The sequence below is a fragment of the Amblyraja radiata genome, chromosome 4 (assembly GCF_010909765.2).
Source record: "Amblyraja radiata isolate CabotCenter1 chromosome 4, sAmbRad1.1.pri, whole genome shotgun sequence".
NCBI lineage: Eukaryota > Metazoa > Chordata > Chondrichthyes > Rajiformes > Rajidae > Amblyraja > Amblyraja radiata.
In genome coordinates, this window is record NC_045959.1 from 1,876,804 (window position 1) to 1,900,934 (window position 24,131).

Here is a 24,131-nt window from a genome sequence, read left to right on the forward strand (position 1 = left end):
ACAAAGCATCATAAGAGCCTCAAATTCAGCTATGTAAACATTATTGTCATGAGGCTCCATGCTAACATTAAGAGGAATGGACTTCTAATGAAACAAATCTTCAGCATTTTTTATGACCCTTTTACCCTTATGTAGTAAAGTTCAAGAAAATGGACACAATATAGTCCAAAGCAGTCAATATAGCAAGCAAAATAAATACCATAGCGTTTACAAGATCAGATTTCCAGTTTCAAATATTATCAGAATCCAATAAGAGATTTTAAGAGAGATTTTATTTAAGAGGGAGTTAGATATGGCCCTTGTGGCTAAAGGGATCATGGGGTATGGAGAGAAGGCAGGTACAGGATACTGAGTTGGATGGTCAGCCATGATCATATTGAATGGCGGTGCAGGCTCGAAGGGCCGAATGGCCTACTCCTGCACCTATTTTCTATGTTTCTATTTTGTTCTACTTTTCTCAACACAATGCAGCAGGAGATATGGTTATTTATTTTAATGGACACAAACGTGGTGCAGAAATTTCTAGAAAAGCTTTCCGTTCACTGAAGTGGATGGAAAATTTAAGTAAAACTGCAAGCTTCGACACTGGCCAGAAATCTCAGATGAAGGCGAAAATCTCTCTAAATCCCACTGGATGCCAGCCAACATTCTTCGGGAAAATGAAGTCTATGATCACGCTCTTGTAATAGAAAGCTCAGAAAGCTTAGGGCCACCTTTGCCTCTTTCACAGATGGCCCCAGAATCCTGCATTTGAGAATGTGAGCAGCGTTTGGGAAAATATGCAGTCCCTAAGTTCATTTATCCAATAACAGCTTGTAAGAGAATTAATGACACATAACACGTGACAATCATTCTAAATAGCCAACAAAACCTAAAGGGAGAGAGATTCCACTTAAACCTGAGTAAGTGGTCAAGAATGAGTGATCAAGAATGCTGAAAACATCATGGCCAAATTATGTCCTAGATTGCTCATTCATCTTTATCCCCATGTCTAGCCTCCATCACAAGGCTTCGGAATTCACCATTCAAGCAACATTCATCCATGTTAAATGTGGCCCACACCTGATGCAGCCATCAATTAGTTCAAGTTCTATCATTCAATTCAATTCAATTCAACTTTAATGTCATTGCACAAATACTGAGTATCGGTACAACAAAATGCAGTTTTGCGTCAGTCCGTAGTAGTGCAATATAGAAATTTAAAAAAAAAGAGGATACAGAACAATAGAAAATGCAGAATTAAACAATGGGGACGGAGGGACCGGAGGAATCTTTCGGCGGGACTCCGAGTTCAGCAATGCGACGGTATGATTGTAGAAGCTGTTCCTCATCCTACTGGTACGAGACCTGAGGCTCCTGTACCGCCTCCCTGATGGGAGGAGGGCAAACAGTTCATGATTGGGGTGGGAGGGGTCTTTAATGATCTTCCCAGCTCGTTTCAGACACCGTTTTCGGTGGAGGGCATCCATGGCAGGGAGCGGGGCGCCGATGATGTGCTGCGCGGTTTTCACCACCCGTTGTAGTGCCTTCCTGTCCGCAACAGTGCAGCTGCTGTACCATACCGTGAAGCAGGCGGTCAGTATGCTCTCGATGGTACACCTGTAGAAGTTGGTCAGGATCTGGGGGGACAGGTGGACTTTCTTGAGCCTCCTCAGGAAGTAAAGGCGCTGCTGTGCCTTTTTGATCAGCTTGGAGGTGTTGAGGGACCAGGACAAATCCTCCGAGATGTGTACCCCGAGGAATTTGTAGCTGGAGACGCGCTCCACCTCAGTCCCGTTTATGTGGATGGGGGTATGTCTGCCCCCTCTGACCTTCCTGAAGTCGACAATAAGTTCCGTCGTCTTCTTGGAGTTGAGGACGAGGTTATTATTGGCACACCAGGTTGTCAGGTGCTGGACCTCCTCTCGGTAGGCTGACTCATCGTTGTCACTGATCAGTCCTACCACCGTGGTGTCGTCAGCAAACTTAATGATGGCGTTGGATCCGTACTTAGGGATGCAGTCGTGGGTGAAGAGGGAGTAGAGGAGAGGGCTGAGCACACAGCCCTGTGGCACGCCGGTGTTCAGTGTTATAGTGGTGGAGTTGAGGTTGTTGACCCTAACAGACTGTGGTCTGTTGGTGAGGAAATCCAGTGTCCAGTTGCAGAGGGAGGTGGAGATGCCAAGCCCGCTGAGTTTGGTGATCAAGCTGGCGGGGATGACAGTGTTGAAAGCGGAGCTGAAATCAATGAACAGCAACCTGATGTAGGAGTTGTTGTTGTCCAGGTGGGTCAGGGCAGAGTGTAGGGCCGCCGATATGGCGTCCTCTGTAGACCTGTTGGCCCGGTAGGCAAACTGATGGGGGTCCAGTGTGGGGGGGAGGCTGGCTTTGAGGTGAGCCAAGATCAGCCGCTCAAAGCACTTAGCAATGACAGGGGTGAGTGCCACTGGGCGGAAATCGTTGAGGCTCCCTGTGGCTGACTGTTTGGGCACTGGCACGATGGTTGATGTCTTGAGGCAAGTGGGGACAACACCCTGGGCCAGTGAGTGATTGAAAATGTCGGTAAAGACTCGGGATAGTTGTCCAGCACATGCCCTGAGCACCCGGCCAGGGATGCCATCGGGGCCGGCAGCTTTGCGCTCATTCACCTTGCTCAGTGCATCTTGTACAGCAGAGGTGGAGAGACTGAGGGGTTGTTCATTTGGTGGTGGAGCAACTTTGATGGCTGGGGTTTTGTTATCACGGTCAAAGCGAGCATAGAAATGGTTTAGCTCGTCAGGAAGGGTGGCGTTGTCTGGGGGGGGGGGGTGTTAACTTTCTGGTAATCGGCAAGGGATTTGAATCCTTGCCACATGCGCCTGGGGTCAGAGTTGTTATGGAAGTGCTCCTCAATCCGCCATTTGTGATTGAGTTTGGCATTCCTAATTCCCATTTTCAGATTGGCCCTAGAAGAGCTGTATCCCTCAGCGTCGCCAGATCTGAAAGCGGCATCGCGAGCCTTCAGTAGGAGTCTGACCTCCCTGCTCATCCATGGCTTCTGGTTAGGGAAGGTCTTTATTTCTTTGTGTGTAGTGACATTATCGGTGCAGAATTTTATATAGTCCATAACTGTTGAGGTGTATGAGTTGATGTCCACTTGTGAATTGAAGGTGGACTGGGTAGCAAACAGACTCCAGTCTGTCTGCTGAAACTGCTGCTGTAAAACAGAGACAGCCCCCTCAGGCCAGACCTTCACTGTCCTCGTGGTAGGTTTCACACGTCTGATCAGAGGTGTGTATTTGGGCAGCAGGAACAGAGAGAGGTGGTCAGACTGACCAAGGTGGGGGAGGGGGAGGGCTTTGTAGGCTTCAGTAATATTAGTGTAAACTAAGTCCAGAATATTGTTTCCTCTGGTTGGGCAGGAAACATGCTGATGGAACCTGGGGAGTACAGTTTTGAGGTCGGAGTGGTTGAAATCACCCGCAACAATAAATGCCCCCTCTGGGTGAGCAGATAGATTTTTGCTGATAGCAGCTTGCAGCTCTTCCATTGCTAGCCTGGCATTAGCGTCCGGGCGTACATAGACTGCGGTGATAACAGTCGATGAGAATTCTCTTGGCAAATAGAAGGGCCTGCACTTTAACATCAGGTATTCCAGGTCAGCAGAGCAGTGGCCACCAATCCTAACGACGTCCGTACACCATGAGTTGTTCACATAGATGCACAGTCCGCCGCCCTTGGTCTTACCGGTGTCCTCCGCTGTTCTGTCGGCCCTGAAGACAGTGCGCCCCTCCAGCTCGATGGCGTTGTCCGGGATGTTGCCTTGAGCCATGTTTCGGTGAAGACCATGGCGTTGCAGTCAGCGATCCGTCTGTGTGTGGTGATCCGTAGCCTTAGTTCATCGATTTTACTCACCAAGGATCGGACATTCGCGAGGAAAATGCTGGGCAGAGCTGGCTGGTGAGGATTTAATTTCAGCCTAGCTCGATGTCCTCCCCGCTTCCCACGTCTTTGTTTGCGGTCCCTGCGCCGCCTCCGGGCACTACCTGTCGGGGAAGCTGGCCCGCTAGACCACGCTGTCCTGGAGATCTCCGGCGGCAGTTGGAAGTCTCTTCGGGGGCTCGTTATGCAGAGACGGCCGAGCTCATCATACTATTTATTTCATACAGTTTAAAATATTTCAGCTAAAAGAATGAAGAGTGTACAGGCACTTTTTGCATTTGTTTTAGCACGCATGATAATGTTTCTGGAACAAGATTAAAACTTTTATGGAAGGTTTATTATTTACTTAAAGAATCTATGAAATGACATAAACTAAGCTGCCAAATTTACAACAAAAATCTGCTGAGTGCTGCATTAGAAAATGCCACAGTGAGCAAAGCAGTGAATCAGAAGTGGCGTACATATGCTACTGATATTATGTGCACTCTTCAGCAAAAATGTGTCACCTTTTTGTACTTAGCCAAGTGTGTGGAATGCATCAAATTAACTAAAGTCATTTGTCACAGACATCAGCTCGTCTCAACAATAATTCAAACAATTCAATTATTTCCAAAAAAAAATTAAAACAACATTTCAGCATTGGCATTAACAAATCATATATTATAGAGGCATTCAGCACACATGTCCATGTTGAATATCAATACTAATCTGTACCCATCCGTACTCATCTCATTTACCAGGACTTGATCTGCAGCTTTCTAGGACGTCACATGTTTCCTTAGGACCTACCACCATTTTTCATCTGCCAATGTTGCAAAACAACACTGAGGAGCAAAGACTAATGGTTCCTACAGTGGGCAGCAAGCCCAGGTTAGGACAGTGAGATAACAGTACAATCTTTCATTTGGAGTGCCTCACATTCTCCAATATAACTCTTCTAAATTCAGCTAGAAATATAAAATCATCCCTCATCCAGCAATTATTTTTAGACTGGGAGTGGAGAACCATTAGTTTTTCATGAAAAGTTATTCGATCAGATCTCACGGGTTAACTTGGGTGGTTTGGGCATTAAGCCTTTTAAATGTCAACACGTCCAAGACTTTCAGACTGGGCCAATAGATCAGTGGATGATGCAGTCAACCTGGGCCAGCATATCATCCTCCAGCACCTAGACCACCAGGGGACCTATGCGAGGATTTTGTTTGTTGATTTTAGCTCTGCATTCAACACCATTGTGCCAGAGCTACAACACTCCAAATGTTTCCGAGTTAACTGTGCCTGAACCCCTCTGTTAGTGGATCACTAGCTTCCTGACAGACAGGAAGCAGCATGTGAGGCTGGGAAAGCACATCTCGGACCCGCAAACGCTCAGCATAAGAGCACAGCAAGGCTGCGTATTCTCCCCTCTCCTCTACGTTCTCTACTCCAATGACTGCACCTCCACTGACTCCTCTGTCAAGCTTCTCAAGTTTGCGGACGACACAACCCTGATTGGACTGATCCAGGATGGGGAGGAATCTGCCGACAGACAGGAAGTGACACAGCTGGCATCCTGGTGCCATCGCAGCAACCTAGAGCTCAATGCTCTTAAGACAGTGGAATTGATTGTAGACTTTAGGAGAGCTCCTCCTCCCCTCACCCCACTCACCATCAACAACACCACAGTCACATCTGTGGAGTCTTTTAAGTTCGTGGGAACCATCATCTCCAAGGACCTAAAATGGGGGCTACCATCGACTCCACAAAGGCCCAACAGAGGATGCACTTCCTGCAGCAGCTGAGGAAGCACAATCTGCCACAGGCAATGATGGTCCAATTCTATACGGCCATCGTAGAGTATGTTCTCACCTTCCCCATCATGGTCTGGTTTGGCTCAGCCACCAAGCACGACACCTGGAGGCTGCAGCGAATCGTCCGATCACCTGAGAAGGTTATTGGCTGCAACCTTCCCCCCCATTCACGAACTGTACACTGCAAGGGCCAGGAAGCGAGCGGGTAAGATCATATCTGATCCCTCTCACCCTGGCCACAAACTCTTTCAATCACTTCCCTCTGGAAGGCAACTCTGGACTGTCAAAGCCACACAGCCAGACATAAAAAACAGCTTTTTTTCCACGAGTAGTAGCTCTACCCAATAACCAAAAACCTGTAGCCTCCTTTTGCTCTGGTATTTTGTTTAATTCACATGTTTAATCAATAATGTTTTATTATTAATGTTTAATGTTTTAACACTCCTAACTGTCACTGTATGTTCTGTTGTCACTTGCGGGCAGAGCACCAAGGCAAATTCCTTGTATGTGAATACTTGGCCAATAAACTTATTCATTCATTCATTCATTCATTCTGTCAGTTTTATCCGAGCACTTGCCTGAGGATCAATTACAAGCACGTCCTGTCCCATAGACATGAAAGCTTAATGGCCGCCTTAACACAAATACTGGGAGGAAGCAAGCATTTTCATTTGATAACTTTGGAAAAATTAGTGTTATTCTAAATGAATTTCTAAGTCGCTGTTTTGTTTTATTGGGTAGGTTAAGTGAAAAGAGATGATGAAATTATTATTCTACTTAAATTTTTACATTGATGTTTATTTTCAGCAAACTCCATTTAGACAAACAACTTGGCAGTGTGCAATGTTAGACATTCCTAATTAATTGTACAATGTGTGCATGGAATATTCTAATGCCATCTTAGCAAAAATAGTCTTAATTATTCTCATTCTTTAGATTGTCATTTAAATTTGTGCTACATGTTCAACAATTGCAATGTCGGTGACTTCACATGCTGAAGATGTTCCTACCAGATTTTAAGATGTTTTTTTTTTTGGATATGTTTGCACCAAATTGGATTTGACAATCTTTCCTTAAGTATTACCATTTGTTTGCTTGAGACTAATCCCCCGTTAATGTGCAGATGCCACCGTCAGTAACCTTGATAGCAGTACAAATACAACTGATCTCTCAGCTACACACCAGTTATCACTCAATGCTAATAGACTATAAAAATCCAAAAAAGGTACAAAATGCTGGAGCAACAGCAGGACAGTTTGCCTCTCTGGAGAGAAAGAATGGGTGATGTTTTGGGTTGAGACTGTTCTTCAGAGGTCTGAAGAATGTTCTTGACACGAAACGTCACCCATTCCTTCTATCCAGAGATGCTGCCTGTCCCGCCAGATTACACCAGCATTTGCATCTATCTTCATGGTGTAAACCAGCATTTACATTTCCTTCCTACACTCTAAATATCCATGGGTCTTACAGCAAATATTTGCCATAAGTAGAGCCAGGAATGTTTAGGCGCTAAAAAACACTGAAATAGGCAGGCCAAAAGGCATTACAAAAAAGGCCAAACGGCATTACAAAAAAGGCATGAAAAAGGCATTTATTGACAAAAAAGGCATAACAGGCATTTATTTCCACCACCAAAATATGGTTTAAAATGATAATATAAATGTATCCAACATTAAATGACGTGGTTGCACATAATTACTGGCATTTTTTTCAAATTATCTGGTGTTAAACTATGCCGTCTATCAGACAGAATATGCTTCAATTGTGAAAAACTTATTTCTACCTCAGCTGAGGTCACTGGTGCATACCCGAAACAAGCTACAGACTATATTCAAGTCGATATCTTGTGCATTACAACTACCTTTCAGAACTTTAGCAAGGTTTTGTATTTCTTCAAGATCTTTGTTAGCTAAAATTACTCTCTCACATTTTCCTTGCCTGTCTTTACCGACATTGCCAGGAACTTTACGAATATCGTCAGTTACTTTGTTGAAAACCTGCAAGTTATGCACTAATGTTTCGCCACGTTTCTCAATGGAAGTGATAGCTTGCGGGAAGATTGCAAAATTGGTAGCAATAAACACAGGATCGCAGTGGAGGGACTTTTTCTGCATGATTTCACTGACGATGCTGACTGCAGCAGATTTTTCTTCTTCAAAACAGTTGACGATTTCTTTTATCTTTTCAAAATTTGCAGCATAGCAGAGTACAGCAGAGAGCCATGTACCCCACCTAGTCAAAACGAGCTGACAAGGTAGCGGAATCTAGGGGGCCATTTCCTTAAACAACTGCACAGGAAGAATAACTGCTTTGAGGAAGGTTTTCTTGACATTGGAAACTAGGCGATCGACATTTGGAAACAAGCTACGTATGTGCTTGGCAATTCCTTGAGCTAAGCATGTCAAATGCAACATTTTGGGGAATAAAATGTTAAGTCAGAAACAGAAGATATCGTGTTTTATACCTTCTGGCCAAAGTACAGCATGAAGATGTAAACAACTAAGCAATAGTTGAGCTGTTTGACTTCTCCACTACTTCCGATGTCAACAAATACTCCTTTGATGATTGACCTGCCTCCAGTGCACTGATGACCACATTGGCAACATATCTCCTCCCAGCACCGGTTGTCTCGTCTATTGAGATCTATATTTTGTTGCATGCAACTTCATCTCTGATTTTCTGCACAACAATGTTGAAGTTGCTGTCAACATAATTTTTCCATAATGATAACTCGCTTGGTATATGTTCCTCTGTGATTTCTCTCAATAAACCTCTTAGAGATTTGTTTTCCAATTTACACAGTGGAATTCAAGCATCAATGAATGCCTTGCACAGATCATTCAAAAACTCAGATTTAGGACTGGAGCCAGCAGTAAATGTAGTGAGGAGACAAGCTTGGGTAATTCGCTTGGGTAGTCTACATCCCAGCAGTATCAACATTGACTTCTCTAATTTTAGATAGCCCTTAGATCCCTCCTCCCCCTCCCCAGCTCTCCTTCTAGTCTCCGCATCTTCCTTTCTTTTTCCCGCCCCACCCCCAACACCAGTCTGAAGAAGGATCTCAACCTGAAATGTCGCCTATTCCTTCTCTCCATAGATGCTGCCTCACCCGCTGAATTTCTCCAGCATTTTTTGTCTTCCTTCGATTTTATCAGCACCTGCAGTTCTTTCTTAAACATTCTATTCATAAGTATAATCAAAGGTGGCGCCCCCAGTTTCGCCCCAGTGGTGGAAGTTTTCTTGTAAGTTATACTATGTTAACACGTTAATAATAACAATAATATTAACGTGTTAACAATACAATACAATACCGTTTATTGTCACTTGAACCTCAACTGAAGTTCAAACGAAATTTGGTTTCTGCAGTCACACAACAAGAAAAGAACCAAGACACAACACAATTTACACAAACATCCATCACAGTGAATCTCCTCTTCACTGTGATGGAAGGCAAAGTCTTATCTCTCCCCATTCTTCTCCTGATGTCAAAGTCAAAGCCCCCGGCAGGCGATGGTAACTAAGTCCCGTGGCCATTAAGGTTGCGCCGGGCGATGCAAGGCCGCGCTCTGGGTCTTGACATTGGAGCCCCCGGCGGGCGCTAGCAAGTCCCGCGGCCGTTAAAGCCGCGCCGGGCGATGTAAGGCCCTGCTCCAGGTTATTTTCAACCCCACAACTCGGGCGGAAGAAGTTGCCATTGCGGGAGCTCCAAAAAGCGGTCTCCCACCAAGGACCCGCGAGCTCCCGATGTCACCGTCCACTGGACCTGCGGTTGGAGTCTCCGAGCTCTGGAGTCGGGTCGCAGCCGTGCGCCACAGCTCTCCACGCTCCGAAGCCATCCAGCCCTACGATGGTAGGTCAGCAGGCTCCGCGACTGGAGCCCCCAGGTCGTTCTGGTTGGAGGCCGCTCCACGGTGCTAGGCCCCAACGACAACGGAGACCCGGCAGGGAAAAGGTCGGGTCCCCCGTACAGGAAAGAGATTTTAAATTCCCCCCCCCCCCCCCCCCACACATACCCAGTTAAAAACAATTAAAAAAAAACCCACTACAAACTACACTCAACGGGACATAGAAAACGTCATTGTAATCACGGTACAACTAGAGAAAATAGCACAACCTTTTAGCAAAATGGCAAAAAAAGGCTGATTTAGACACTCCATTGTGAAAAGGGCATTATCCTTGTGAAATCATCAAAAAATGCATGACAAGGCACATGGCATTTATGGCAAAATCCTGGCTCTAGCCATAAGTATCTTGAAAATGTTGAACAACTGATATAGCAGGTAAGAGATTGAAATGCAGGTTTTCAATTGAAAATGCATTTTTCCTTGGATCCATTCCTCAGGTCCAGGAGATGGGGCTCCATTATTTTGCTATTACTCTCCTTGACATTATTGCTTCCAGCTCCTCTCCAATAGCAATGAACAGAAAATGCACACATGGTGATAAATATTGATCTCACATACTCTGGTGGGAATGGATAGAGCATCTGTTAAGTCATGCCCAGGACATGTCTTTATAAAACTGCAAAACTGAACAGGCCTCTCATAAGTTAAAGGTGGAGTCACAATATCCCAACCTAACCTCCTTGCAGTCCTTGAATATTTTTTAATTTGCTGTTTCTCTGTAGTTGTAACACTACATAAATTGCACTCTGGTTATTTTTTCTCTTTGCACTGCCTGTTGTACCAGTGTTTGGCATGATTGCATTCATGTATGATATGATTTGACTGGATAGCACGAAAAAAGTGTTTCACTGTATCTTGGTACACATGATAATAATAAGAAGTCAAACCAAATCAAAGCAAACCAAACCAAACCAAACCAAACATTCAGGAAGGTCAAGGAGCTGAGAATTTTTGTCCCCATCATTCTCTTTTAGACCCACTGAAAAAATTGAGTTGCATGTAAATTGAATTCCGAGAATATATCTTAGTAATAAGTGCATACTGCAATACGAATAATATTATTATGTTTATGTATTCAGAGGGATAACAAACATCCTATCTATTGTTTCTGAATCCTAAATAATTTTCTACACCTTCAGTTCTGGGAATAGAATCATAAGTCTACTCTGCATACTTTCCGACTCTCTCCATCTTTTCTGTAATGTGGTGATCGGAGTTATTCAACGTTCAAACTGTATTCTAAGGAATGTTGTGTACTAAGAATGGTGGCCCAATGGTTAAATTACAAAGATTAATAATCTAGAAATAACAAGGCCTACAAACAATGAATTACAAGCTTAAATTCAGCCAAGGCAGATTGGAAATTTAAAGTCAGTCATTTATTTTAATTTATTTTTAAAAAAAAGGCTAGGCTTTGGTCTGGTGACCAAGGAATACAGAAACACATGCCAAGAGCAAGTTACAATTTGTCAAGTTGGTTCCATACCATGATTGGGGTAAAAGCCTGTTCCAATGAGAGCACCAAAGGTTCTGGGAAAGATGAGCATGAATTTTGAAAGGTACAAGGGCCTTATTTAAGGACCTTGGAGAGGAAAGTGATGTGAAAACTGGACAACTTGTAAACAAATTGAGGCAGAGGTTATCTTTTGAAGTGATTGTGTTGGCAGCTGAGTTAAGGGAGAAGGTGACTGTACCAGAGGAGGAGAAATAGCAACTCATGCTTATTTCAGATTCAGATTCAGATTCAAACTTTATTGTCATTGTGCAGTGTACAGTACAGAGACAACGAAATGCAGTTAGCATCTCCCTAGAAGAGCGACATAGAATATGAGCAATAAATAAATATATTTACATGCATACAGTCGTAGTAGTGCAATTTATTTCTGGTGGAGGATTGTCCGGGGGGGGGTGATTGGCAATCACCAAGGTACAGTGTTGAGTAGTGTAACAGCCGCAGGGAAGAAGCTGTTCCTGGACCTGCTGGTCCGGCAACGGAGAGACCTGTAGCGCCTCCCGGATGGTAGGAGGGTAAACAGTCTGTGGTTGGGGTGAGAGTAGTCCTTGATGATGCTGAGCGCCCTTCGCAGACATCACTTGCTTTGGACAGACTCAATGGAGGGGAGTGAGGAACCGGTGATGCGTTGGGCAATTTTCACCACCCTCTGCAGTGCTTTCCGGTCGGAGACAGAGCAGTTGCCATACCATACTGTGATACAGTTGGTAAGGATGCTCTCCATGTGCAGCGGTAGAAGTTCACCAGAATCTGAGGAGACAGGTGGACCTTCTTTAGTGTCCTCAGGAAGAAGAGACGCTGGTGAGCCTTCTTGACCAGAGTTGAGGTATTGTGGGTCCAAGAGAGGTCATATGAGATGTTGATCCCCAGAAACCTGAAGCTGGAAACAATTTCCACCTCCGTCCCGTTAATGTGGATGGGGGTGTGCGTCGGAATTGAACTACTTTTAAAATCACCAAATGACATGCGGGCCTGAAAGAAATTTGTGAGAAGCTATGGGGCATTGCTAAAGAACCCACATACCGTCTGCTATTCTCTATCTGTAACTTTTATTGTAACATGATTTGGGTTAATCCAACCTAGAATAACCTATAACCTCTTTTGGAGGGAGTATAATCTTCAAGAATATCAGAATATATTCATGTGAATAAATGGCATGGTTTATTTTCTCTTTTTCCTATTTTTCTTGTCTCTAAATTAAGGATATTAAGGGACAGGAGGAAATGCAAACAAATAAGGGATAATAACAAAGCTGAGAGGCTGTTCAGAAAATAAAACTGATATTGAAGACTGTTTCTGGCTAAGTGAACAATTAGATTCTTCTCAGTATTGTCATCAAACTTATTGATTATAACAAAAAATGAACCTTCTTTGAATAACCAAATATCAGTTTAATTTGATTATCATAGGTTTCAAGCGCAAAATGACTGGTTTCTCTGCCATTTTTGGAGGCAAGCAGACAAATATAGGGGTATGTCAGCTGGCTCCTCATTTTCATGACTAAATCTGCCTCTCTTCCACAGACTAAAGACCCATAGATCCCCAGCTACTAAAAGTGCCTCTGCAATAAGCAATGCTTGGAATTATAACAATTGAAAATGTACAGAGACTGAATATAGCTATTGTTAAAGCGAGTTTGGCATCCATATTTGAATACAGGCAGTATTTGGTAAATAAGATGCCATCGGTGTTTCAATAACTGAAACGTATACTGCGCCACCCAGCTCATCCTACCTGATTCCCAGATTTCTGCTTCTGCATCGTTGTCCTCTAAACAAAAAGGAGACAGCAAGGAAAGAAAATAAAGAATGTGTATGGAATGACGTTGTATAAATTAAAGCACGCAAATTATAAAATTAGTATCAAACTAAAATGACCAACAAGATAAGCATGGCAGAAATTTGTTTCACAGCAATGTCACCCATTATAGGCAAAATGTTCTTCTAAAAATATATTTTAGATATTTCTTATTGAGCCAAAGTATAACTTCTATAAAGTTGTTCCTATGTCTTTAGATATCATTTTGAAAAATAAATGTATCCTGCCATGCTTGATAAAAGATATGAGAATGCTAGATCAGAAAATATATTCTAGCAAATTGCAATAATGAATTTAAAAAAACCCATATTTTGAAAGGAAAATAGAGAAGCACCAACAAAGATACACCACATGATATTCTATTCAGATGAACACACAAAAAGGAAATGATAAAAGTAAGCAGACCTGAATTTCTCCGTTTGGGTAAATCCAGCTCTTCTGTGATCACAAAAAGCAAGACATAGACAATGAAGATGAGTGTGAGTGATGTTTTCAGATGATTAAACCAAAACTGATAGAAATGTACTTGATCAGTTTAATAGTGAGGTTCATCTGACTGAAACTAGTATAGCTGTAATACGACATAGTTCTGATTGAAGGTAAAGGATTGCTTGACCCACAAGTAGGCAAATAAATTCAGTTCATTAGGGACATTCCATTGATGCTAAACAGGCTTGTCAAATATTATCAAGATTAATGCTGTAATAGAGGAAGGAAATCATGATTTATTGACAATATTCTCAGCAGATTTCCTATTGTTTTGATTCATGATATGACTCCCTACTTTCAAATATTTCATATTTGCTCCCTGTCTTAAACAAATGAAGCTTAAGATTAATTTGGATCTAAAGTCCAGGCCTCAATTGGATGTTATTTACATTTTTAGTGATGGGAAGATGAAGAACAGATTCCAGATTTGTACTGACATGGAATTAACAATCGTTAAATTAAGTATTCGCCATGTTTTTATTAAAGACTAAAAGTAATGAAGAAATTTATGATGCTCTATTTTGCTTCAAGATTTTGAATGTGTAGCTTTATCATTTCTAGCATAAGTAATATAATTAAGATATTACAAATTGAAAAGCTTGAAAAGAATAATCTAATCAATAATGGCCAACATTTTATTCTGAAAATCCAAGAGCTTTAATCTCTATTTCTCACTGCAAACTATATTCAACTGCATACTGATTAAGTTGCTTATTATGCCGTACTATTATCATCTGGAAATTAGTTGTGCAGATCTCTTAAAAATAGCATATACAGTGACATTTAAGATTTAAAGACCGCATGGATGAACTCCAAAAATTGTTCATCCCTGTCTAGCAAAAAAATAAAACGGGGAATGCGGCTCAACCGTGGCTAACGAGGGAAATCAAGGATAGTGTTAAGTCCAAGGAAAAAACATATACATTGGCCAGAGAAGCAGCAAACTGGAGGACGGGGAGAAATTTAGAACTCAACAGAGGAGGACAAAGGGGTTAATTAAGAGGAGGAAAAAAGAGCAAGAAAGAAAGCTAGCAGGGAATATAAAAACTGACTCTAAAAGCTTCTTTAGCTACTGCATGTAAAAAGGAAAAGATTAGTGAAGACAAGCATTGGTCCCTTACAATCAGAGACAGGTGAATCTATAATGGGAAACAAAGAAATGGCAGAACAGTTAAATGAGTACTTTGGTTCTGAATTCACTAAGGAAGACACAATCTCCCAGAAATACTAGCAGACCGAGGATATAATGGGAGGAAGGAACTGAAAGAAATCCACATGTCAGGAACTGGTGTTAGGTAAACTGTTGGGATTGAAGGCTGATAAATCCCCAGGGCCTGATGATCTGCATCCCAGAGTATTCAAGGAGGTGGCCCTAGAAATCGTGGATGTAGGTGATCATTTTCCAATGTTCTCTTGACTCTGCATCAGTTCCTGTGGACTGGAGGGTAGCCAACGTAACCCAACTTTTTAAGGTAGGAGGGACAGAGAAAATGGGGAATTATAGACTAGTTAGCTTTACATCGGTAGTGGGGAAGCTGCTTGAGTCGATTGTTAAAGATGTAATAGCAGCGCATTCGGAAAGCAGTGACAGGATCGGTCAAAGTTAGGGAAAATCATGCTTGACTAATCTTCTGGAATTTTTTGAGGATGTAACAAGTAGAATGGACAAGGGAGAGCCAGTGGATGGGGTGTATCTGGACTTTCAAAAAGCCTTTGACAAGGTCCCACACAAGAGATTAGTGTGCAAATTTGGAGCACATGGTATTGGGAGTAGGGTATTGACATGGATAGAGAACTGGTTGGCACACAAAGAGTAGGAATTAACGAGTCCTTTTCAGAATGGCAGGGCAGTGACTTGTGGGGTGCTGCAAGGCTCGATGCTGGGACCCCAGTTATTTACAATATATATTAATGATTTAAATGAAGGAATTAAATGTAGCAACTCCAAGTTTGTAGATGACGCAAAGCTGGGTGGCAGTGTGAGCTGCGATGAGGATGCTATGAGGCTGCAGGGTGACTTGGATAGGTTGGGTGAGTGGGAAGATGCATGGCTGATGCAGTATAATGTAGATAAATATGAGGTTATCCACTGGTGGCAATAACAGGAAAGCAGATTATTATCTAAATGGTGTCAGATTAGGAAAAGGGGAGGTGCAACGAGGCCTGGGTGTGCTTATACATCAGTCACTGAAAGTAAGCATGCAGGTGCCGCAGGCAATGAAGAAAGCTAATGGCATGAGGCCTTCATTGCGAGAGGATTTGAGTTTAGGAGCAAGGAGGTCCTTCTGTAGTTGTACAGGGCCCTGGTGAGATTGCATCTGCGGTATTGTGTGCAATTTTGGTCTCCTCATTTGAGTAAGGACATTTTTTCTATTGAGGGAGTGCAGTGTAGGTTTATCAGGTTAATTCCCGGAATGGCGGGACTGTCATATGATGAAAGAATGGGTCAACTGGGCTTGTATTCGCTGGAATTAAGAAGGATGAGAGGATATCTTATAGAAACATATAAAATTCTTCAAGGATTGGACAGGCTAGATGCAAAAAAATTTTCCCAATGTTGGGAGAGTCGAGAACCAGGGGTCACAGTTTAAGAATAAGGGGTCGGCTATTTAGGACTGAGATGAGGAAAAACCTCTTCTCCCGGAGAGTTGTGAATCTGTGGAATTCCCTGCCACAGAAGGCAGTGGAGGCCAATTCAATGGATGTTTTCAAGAAAAAGTTAGATTTAGCTCATCGGGCTAAAGAAATCAAGGTGAAATGGGGAAAAAACAGGAATGGGGTACTGATTATCATATTGAATGGCGGTGCTGCCTCGAAGGGCCGAATGCCCTATTCCTTCACCTATGTTTCTATGTTTCTATGGCATGGAAAGATCCCATTACTGGGTGATATCTTGTAACAGGGTAATATTAGCATCTTCATCTTCTTTAGTACCTTTTAGTATAATTAGTTGCTGAATGCAAATTAAAAAGCTTTCTGCAATACTTGGCTCATAATTGACTAATTATTCATTCACAGTTTGCGTTTTGAAATAGGATTTATTATAAAAAAATCAATTTGAAAATCATCTTTTTGGACCTCGTACAATAATATTGAATGTCAACAAATTTCATTGGAAATGATTTGGTCTTTTACGATGTTAATTTATTAAGAAAGAAGTTATGAAAACCTCAAAGTGCAGCAATAATTTGGAACCACTATATTTGTGATAACTGGACAAAAAGAGCACTGCAAATGAACAGATTACGTTGGAGATCAGATGACAAAAGCATATCTCCAAGCAATTAATTTCAGTTTTAAGTTATAATATATTAAACAACCTTCACTATGCAGAAAGGATTTTGAAAAAGCTTGGTTGATGCAAGATTATCTACAAAACAGCTTTACACGATATACCATCAGTTGACAGTAACTTAACTCAGATATACTACAAAGCTCATTAATGGGCTGAATTATGCTTAATCAATCTGCTGACTGCACTAGAAACACATATTAATCTACCAGTAGCATGTATTGACTGAGGTACCCATGGAATGGCCATAGCATAGCCCTTCACACCATGACCATTCCGCAATGTGGAGTAGCTCAGTAGTGTAACACGGTCCTGGATATACCCAACATTGCTTGGATATTTAGAAATATTGAAATGAATTAAAATAATATGTAAGCTATTTAAAAATAATTAAAAAGAAAATAATGAATACTTAAAATACATCATAATAATTACAACATAAAAAAATCAAATTAAATTGAAAAACATATATTTTCATGTGGGTTGGAAATTCTGTTTGTGCAGCTGTTAGACCCATTGGTGGACTCACTGGAGAGTCCAGCATGAGATCATTCACATCTAACTTCGAGTTTGTTCCTTACATCTAGCCCATGTTGAATAACAGAGGGTAGGTGGGCTTCATTCCTCAAAGAACCTGCTGCTTCAACCAAGCACAGTGAAACCTATTGTTCATCCTCATAAATACAATTGACACAGTCTTTTCTTCAGAAATATCTAGATTATTTTTGATATCAACTGTGAGTATCCAACGTTGTTATTAATTCTAGCAAGGAAGATGTTATTATTCACAGTGTATGTACAGGGATAACCAAGTAATCAATCACAAACTATTACAGCAGTCCTTCAGTTATCTGTGCTGTGAACTCTATGAATTTGGTTTCACCTGTCACTAAACAACATAAAAATGGTAAAGCCTCTAACTTTAAAGTACCTCCAGTTTATTTGTTAAATGAAATGGTCTTTATTTTTTGTCATGAATTTATGCCGATTTAGGGTGAAAGATATCAAAACATATTAAATTTCTGATGCAGTTTCAGTACAGAGCAAGTCAGGTTACGCAGAGCACATTTATGAGTAGGGAAAATTTAGTTTTCTTCCGTTCTGATAACCTGCCTCAATCCGCAGAGGAGACTCTCACGCCCTCTTTTTGAGATTTTTGAGAATTGAAAGCTCTTCCCGAACCCACTGCTCGATCCACAAGTCTCAACATAAACCAACTAGAATCAAAGTTTTTCTCCAATAGCATTGTCGTTGTACATTTTGAGGTTATTAATACACTTGAATTTTTAATATATCCTGATAACTGAAGTTCCACTGCATTTAACGCACAAAAGGATTAACAGATTTTCGGGGAATATTTGATTCTACGAACCACAGGACAAGTACAAAAATAACACAAATGCATTGCTACCATGCTATGTTAAATAAGCACACACTAAAAACAATACATAAAAAACACTTCTCAAACAAATGTGTTCATACTGCACAAAGTGTAAGTGTGTTTTTACTGGGAAAAGTTCTTAGAATTTATAAATATTTTTATAAATATTGTTTTTTTAACTTCTGCAGTATTTTATCATGTTACCGGTAAATACAACTGAAATAATGGATCTGCTTTACAATATTAATTTAAACAAGCATCAATTTTAAAGTTGTCATTTCAAATAATAATGGAATATTGTGAAAGACATGATTGTGCAATTTTCCTTTTGATTAATATATAGAAAACTTAATTATATTTTATAATATTATAAAAAAAAGTAATCCAAATTTACCAATCACTAGTTAAGTTGCCTCTTAAAATGTAGATTTGTTTTCTACTTCATCATCCCTATCCTCTATCTATCCCTGCGTCATATCCCTGTATATTTATAACCTGAAAATTGTAAGCTGCAAAAAATAGCAATTTATAGACTGTATTACGTATGAGGCAATGCACATGATACACTATGTGGGGAGAAGAACACATCATTCATACACCCATCAAAAGAAGCATGAAACCTAAAATTCACTGCTAATTATATAGCGTCTCATGCTTTCCATGGTTTTCACAGCCTGACAAACCTGGCTCAGAAAGCTGCCTCTGCTTTGACCTGTTATCAGCTACTGTACCATTCATTTTCCTTTGCTGGTCTTCCCAGGTTACTTCTATTATAAATCAAATAGAAACATAGCAAACAATACAATTTAAAGTGCAAAATAAAAAGGGATTTACTCAATTAAAAGGTTGTAAAAACAACATAATTTTGTAAAAGCATTTGTGAAAGTCACGGAAAAGTTGTATCCGATAACTATACAATATGACAGAGTAAAGATTCTAGTTTCAGTAAGTCACTCAATTTAGTCCTTACGTTGATTGCAAACAACACCAAAGCAAGTTTGAAGAAAAAGATGGTTTTAAACAAAATCTGTTGCAGCTTTTAACTTGACTAAGGTAATGGGCTATTGAAGCGCCAGATCTACCAGACGAAATATAATATATTATCTACCCCCTTACATTGAGTGAATTTACATATCAAAAGTAGATTTGTCCAAGTTGGTGTCAATGTACAAATAATTTTAATGGCCTTTTAGATCAGTTTCCTGTACTGTGCATCCAATTTTAAAGACTATAAACAGGCATTGTGAATCAAGAATAATTGTACAGTTATTTGCATTGGCATTATGTATTCATTCAATCCTTGACCTGAATAATCTATTGAGTTCTACTTAAAAACTGGCACATGCAACATGTTTACCATGATCATATTGGCAGTTCGTTTTGAGTAAGAACTTCAGGGCCATCTTTGCAGGCACTGAATGCAAGGTTTGGAACGCTGAGAGAGATGGCAGAGACGTATACATGTGGAAGCACCCACAGACTATACAGGGACACATGTTCTCATCTCAAACACTCTGAAGACCAATGTTTCCACAGGTTTTGGAGAATGAAGGCCATTGTTGCTGAAACATATGATATTCTCAAATCTCTAGTCACACACAAAGGTCACTGTGAATCTTAACTTGCGAGCCAGTTAAACACTGCTGGTCTATGCCTTTCTCAGTTTGCTGCTTAACGCAGCATCAGGGTGGTCCCTGATGCTACCTATCAATGGCATTATTCTTCAGTGATATTGATAAGGATTCATATTAATGTGGCATTTCCTTATAGCCAACTTCAACAATGCTAGTCATGATGAACTGCACTCATATGATTTGATCTCCCTTCAGAAAACCGATCTCTTCATGAGGACCTACTCACTCCATATCCAAATTTACATTATCCATTAGAAGAATAGTCTCAAGATCAATGTCATGTATACTGGAAGCATATAAGACTCCTTCATTCTAAAGGACTCCACTTTGCCAACATCCTTCATTGACAGTACTGCCCAGTCAGTATTGAGTATCAAGGACTTTGCTACAGGTTCTTACTTATTCTTCCTGTGTTACTAGAAAAGCCAAGGCATAAATAGGATCTGAGTTTGTGGGCACACTGCCTCTTAACAATCTGGCTACCTGGATAGCTCAGTTCATATGCTGGAGGTATACAACCAGAAGAGCAGATAACAGAATAAAGAACAGGAGGAAGACAAAAACAGTAGCAACATGATGATTTGGCACTACAGGTGCAGGGGCATGTGATCATGTGGCTAGTGGCAGAAGGAAGGCTACAGCAATGGTGATCCTGCCTAAATTCTAATTACCATTTATTTGTAAAAGAAAAACCTCATTCAAGGAATCCTCAAGGACACCTTGTATTCAACTGTGTCCAAGGTGACTTGTATAGGGTGGACAATATTGAGAGTAATGACTCGATGGCGATTATGTCACATGAGGTGTATCATGCCATGAACAAGCTGTCCAACAACAAAGCAAGTGGCTTGGATCATATTTCTGCTGAACATCTTAAGTATGCGAGTATGAGGATAGCTCCTCTCCTTGCTATTTGTTTTACTGGCTTTATGATTCATGGCTTGTTACCAGACTCAATGTTGTCTGTTCTGTTAGTGCTGGTCATTAAGGACAAAGCTGGTAAAGTAGGCAACCTAAATAATTACAGGCCCATAGCTTTAGCCAGCATATTGTCAAAAGTTTTAGAAAGAGTTCTGCTGGATAGAATAAATGAGTTTGTTAACTCCACAGATAACCAATTAAACATGGTACTGACTTATGCATATATGCCCTAAAGGAGATTGTAAACAAATATAGAGGCAAAAACTCTTCAATCCTTATGTGCTTTATTGATGCTTCCAAAGCCTTTGGACGTGTTAATCACAGAAAGCTGTTTGGTAATATGAATCAAAGAGGGGTGCCTAAATACATTGTGAGAATTCTGGCCTACTGGTATGCCCACCAGACTATGCAAATAAAATGGGGCAATAGGGTCTCAGCCCCATTTGGGGTTAGCAATGGTGTTAGACAAGGGGGAATTTTGTCCCCAGTCCTTTTCAATCTATATATTGATGATCTGTCCAAACAATTGAAAGCCTTTAATACTGGGTGCGTGATTGGTAATATTTTAGTGAACCATATTATGTATGCAGATGATCTTGTGGTCTTTAGTTCATCTAGTGCTGGTCTCCAGCAGCTCCTTACTATATGTTCTGTGTATGGTGTGGAACATGATATTAAATATAATGCTAGTAAGAGTGCTGTTATGATCTGTAGAACCAAAGAGGATAAATGTCTAAAATTTCCTGATTTTAAATTGTCTGACAATAATCTTAGTGTCTGTAATAAGGTAAAATATCTAAGACATTTTATTACAGAACAAATGACAGATGAGGATATTTATAGGCAACGACGCATGCTGTATGTACAGGCGAATATTCTCTTGCGTAAATTTGGTCGGTGAAGATGGCGCTATTTAGAGCATACTGCACACCACTCTACACTGCGCACCTGTGGTCGAACTATTTAAAGACAAGTATGCAGAGACTAAAGGTGGCATATAACGATGCCATGAGAACACTGCTAAGGAACCCTAGATGGTGTAGTGCCAGTAATATGTTTGTGGCCGCAGGAGCCAGTACTTTAGAAGCTATCCTAAGAAATCACATGTATAAATTAATTTACAGGATAAATGACTAAAAATGTAATTATTGTAGCCTTGTCAAACATAAGGGTTAGCACTACACGCTACGAATCCCAGTTGTGGAGACACTGGTATCGTTGTCTCGTTGTAGGACATTGATCATTCTTTTAATCTGGATTTTTAACTCATGTATTGTGGTTTTTTAAAAATATATAATTTATGATGCTTTTATAAGTGATATACTAAGATTTTATATGTACTTTATGATATATATTTTTTAATATGCAATGCATTTTTAAAAAATGTAATGTTGCCCCTTGTCTGGACCTCGAGTCCGAAATAAAGTTTATTATTATTATTATTATTATTATTATTATTATTATTATTATTTGTTATATTGATTTATCATTGTCCACTTAACAAACGAAAAATAAAATAGGTCAAAGACAATTTCACCAACAAGGAGGGAGATGAGAGGATGCAATTTTCCAGGAAGTTATAGGAATTCTGACCACTCACGATGCATTACCGACTGTTACAAGAATCCCAATCAAATGCTCAGCTGTTTTATGTTTACTGCTTATGAATTCTGCAACCAAATACCATTGGCATCAAATACAGCCAATTTGGCTGGAAGCATTACATTACAGGATCAATGAAGGGCACATAAAAGGTAGACCTACAGCAGCTGTGATTAATGGATACTTTAATCAATGCCGATATGACCTAACATCGATAAGATGGTGCTACCAACTCAAAAATTCCTTTGAGAAGTTTGAATAAAATTAAGGAACAAACACCACTGGTTTTCCATTAAAGGTGGAGCCATGATCAACTGCTTATTTAAAATCTGTTCTCAGTGATTTCATATTCGCTCGGTTCTAGAGAAAACAATTCCCTCTTTATTATTAATTTACTGTACATTTATGCTGCTTCTCCCTAGGCAGTCCCTCAAGAATACTTACTTTCACTCAGGTTTTGTGGGTTCTAAGGTGGGTACCACAGATATGAAGCAAGTGTTGATCAATGGGGTGAGTGGATGGGCAACCTGTGAATGAGGAATTTTGTGCTTCTGTGTGCACCTGATCTAAGGTCTCGAGGTTCATAGCAATACAAATGTTTCTTCTCTACTTTGAGTGGTCTTGGGCTAGAATTTCCCCAGAGTCAATGAGAATGTTGCATTTATTTCAGGAGGCCTTGAGGATATTTTTGAATCTCGTGTTTAGGAAGGAACAGCAGATGCTGGTTTAAACTGAAGATAAACACAAAATGCTGGAGTAACTCAGTGAGACAGGCAGCATCTCTGGAGAGAAGGAATGGGTGATGTTTCATCTCATGACTCTTCTTCAGACTGAAAGACACCCATTCCTTCTCTCCAGAGATGCTGCCCGACTCGCTGAGTTTTTCCAGCATTTTGTGTTTAACTCCTTGAATCTCTTCCTCTGTCTACCCAGTAATCTCTTCCTAAGACAGTGTGGAACAAAGTACCTGTTTTAGGATACTGTTGGATCATAATGTGCTCAACAGGGAGAGCATTTTGAGGTGTAAGTTTTCAAGCATATCAACATTGCAGCAGTGGGAGTGCCGGCTTGTTTTCAATATCAAAGGTCTTTAACAAAAATGAACCAATCCACAATTGGTCTGCGTACCTCCAAAATACTCATTTATCAATAACAGATGAATAGTAATGAATGCAAGCACAAAAGAACACAACTCAATGAGCCAATCGGGATATGATGACTGGCTGCAAATCCTGCCATTGTTCCCAATGCAATGATCGCCAGGATCAACCATTTCATGCACACCACTATTACAGTTGATGACGATTGTACTGGAGATAAATTCAGTGTATCTACAGTACCAAATTATTTATAAGTTTTGGCAATGAATGATAACAACAAACCACACCGCTGCAGCAGCCAGAGAGATGTTAAGTATCACAACGGGCTCTGGGAGGACACCCTGCCAACTAGTGAGAGAGTTGGTGGAAACCACAATGCAATGAAGTACAGTGAAGAAAGGTCTTGTGGTCGACCCTTGGTCAGAATAGTTGACCTATTCCGACACAGCCCAATCAGCTGACCCTGAGCAGATAAGAATATTCTGGGAACTGAAATCCTCTGCAAGGGACAATGCGATAAATTGGCATGAGGAGGTTTGTAATGCCTGGAAGGTATGTACATAAATACATACATAGATAGACACAAAATTCTGGAGTAATTCAGAGGGTCAGGCAGCATCTCTGGAGAGAAGGAATGGGTGATGTTTCGGGTCGAGACCCTTCTTCAATTTAAACCAGCATCTGCAGTTCTTTCCTAAATACATACATCGGCACATAAGGGACAAATGGTGTCAACTGGGCCTTATGGGACAGCCGGCAGCAGTAATACCAGAGACCAACAACTGC

General features: G+C 40.8%; 1 protein-coding gene across 8 annotated transcripts in view; it reads right to left on the reverse strand.

The window, feature by feature from the left end:
• Window positions 1–24,131, reverse strand: part of rims2 (regulating synaptic membrane exocytosis 2) — a 922,071-nt gene that overhangs the window by 217,260 nt on the left and 680,680 nt on the right. For all 8 annotated transcript variants that reach the window (XM_033018897.1, XM_033018898.1, XM_033018899.1 and 5 more), the window contains 3 exons: window positions 18,772–18,855; window positions 13,332–13,364; window positions 12,843–12,878 (listed from right to left, as the gene is read on the reverse strand). In XM_033018897.1, the coding sequence (XP_032874788.1) occupies window positions 12,843–12,878; window positions 13,332–13,364; window positions 18,772–18,855 (153 nt within the window). The remainder of the gene's footprint in view (window positions 1–12,842; window positions 12,879–13,331; window positions 13,365–18,771; window positions 18,856–24,131) is intronic.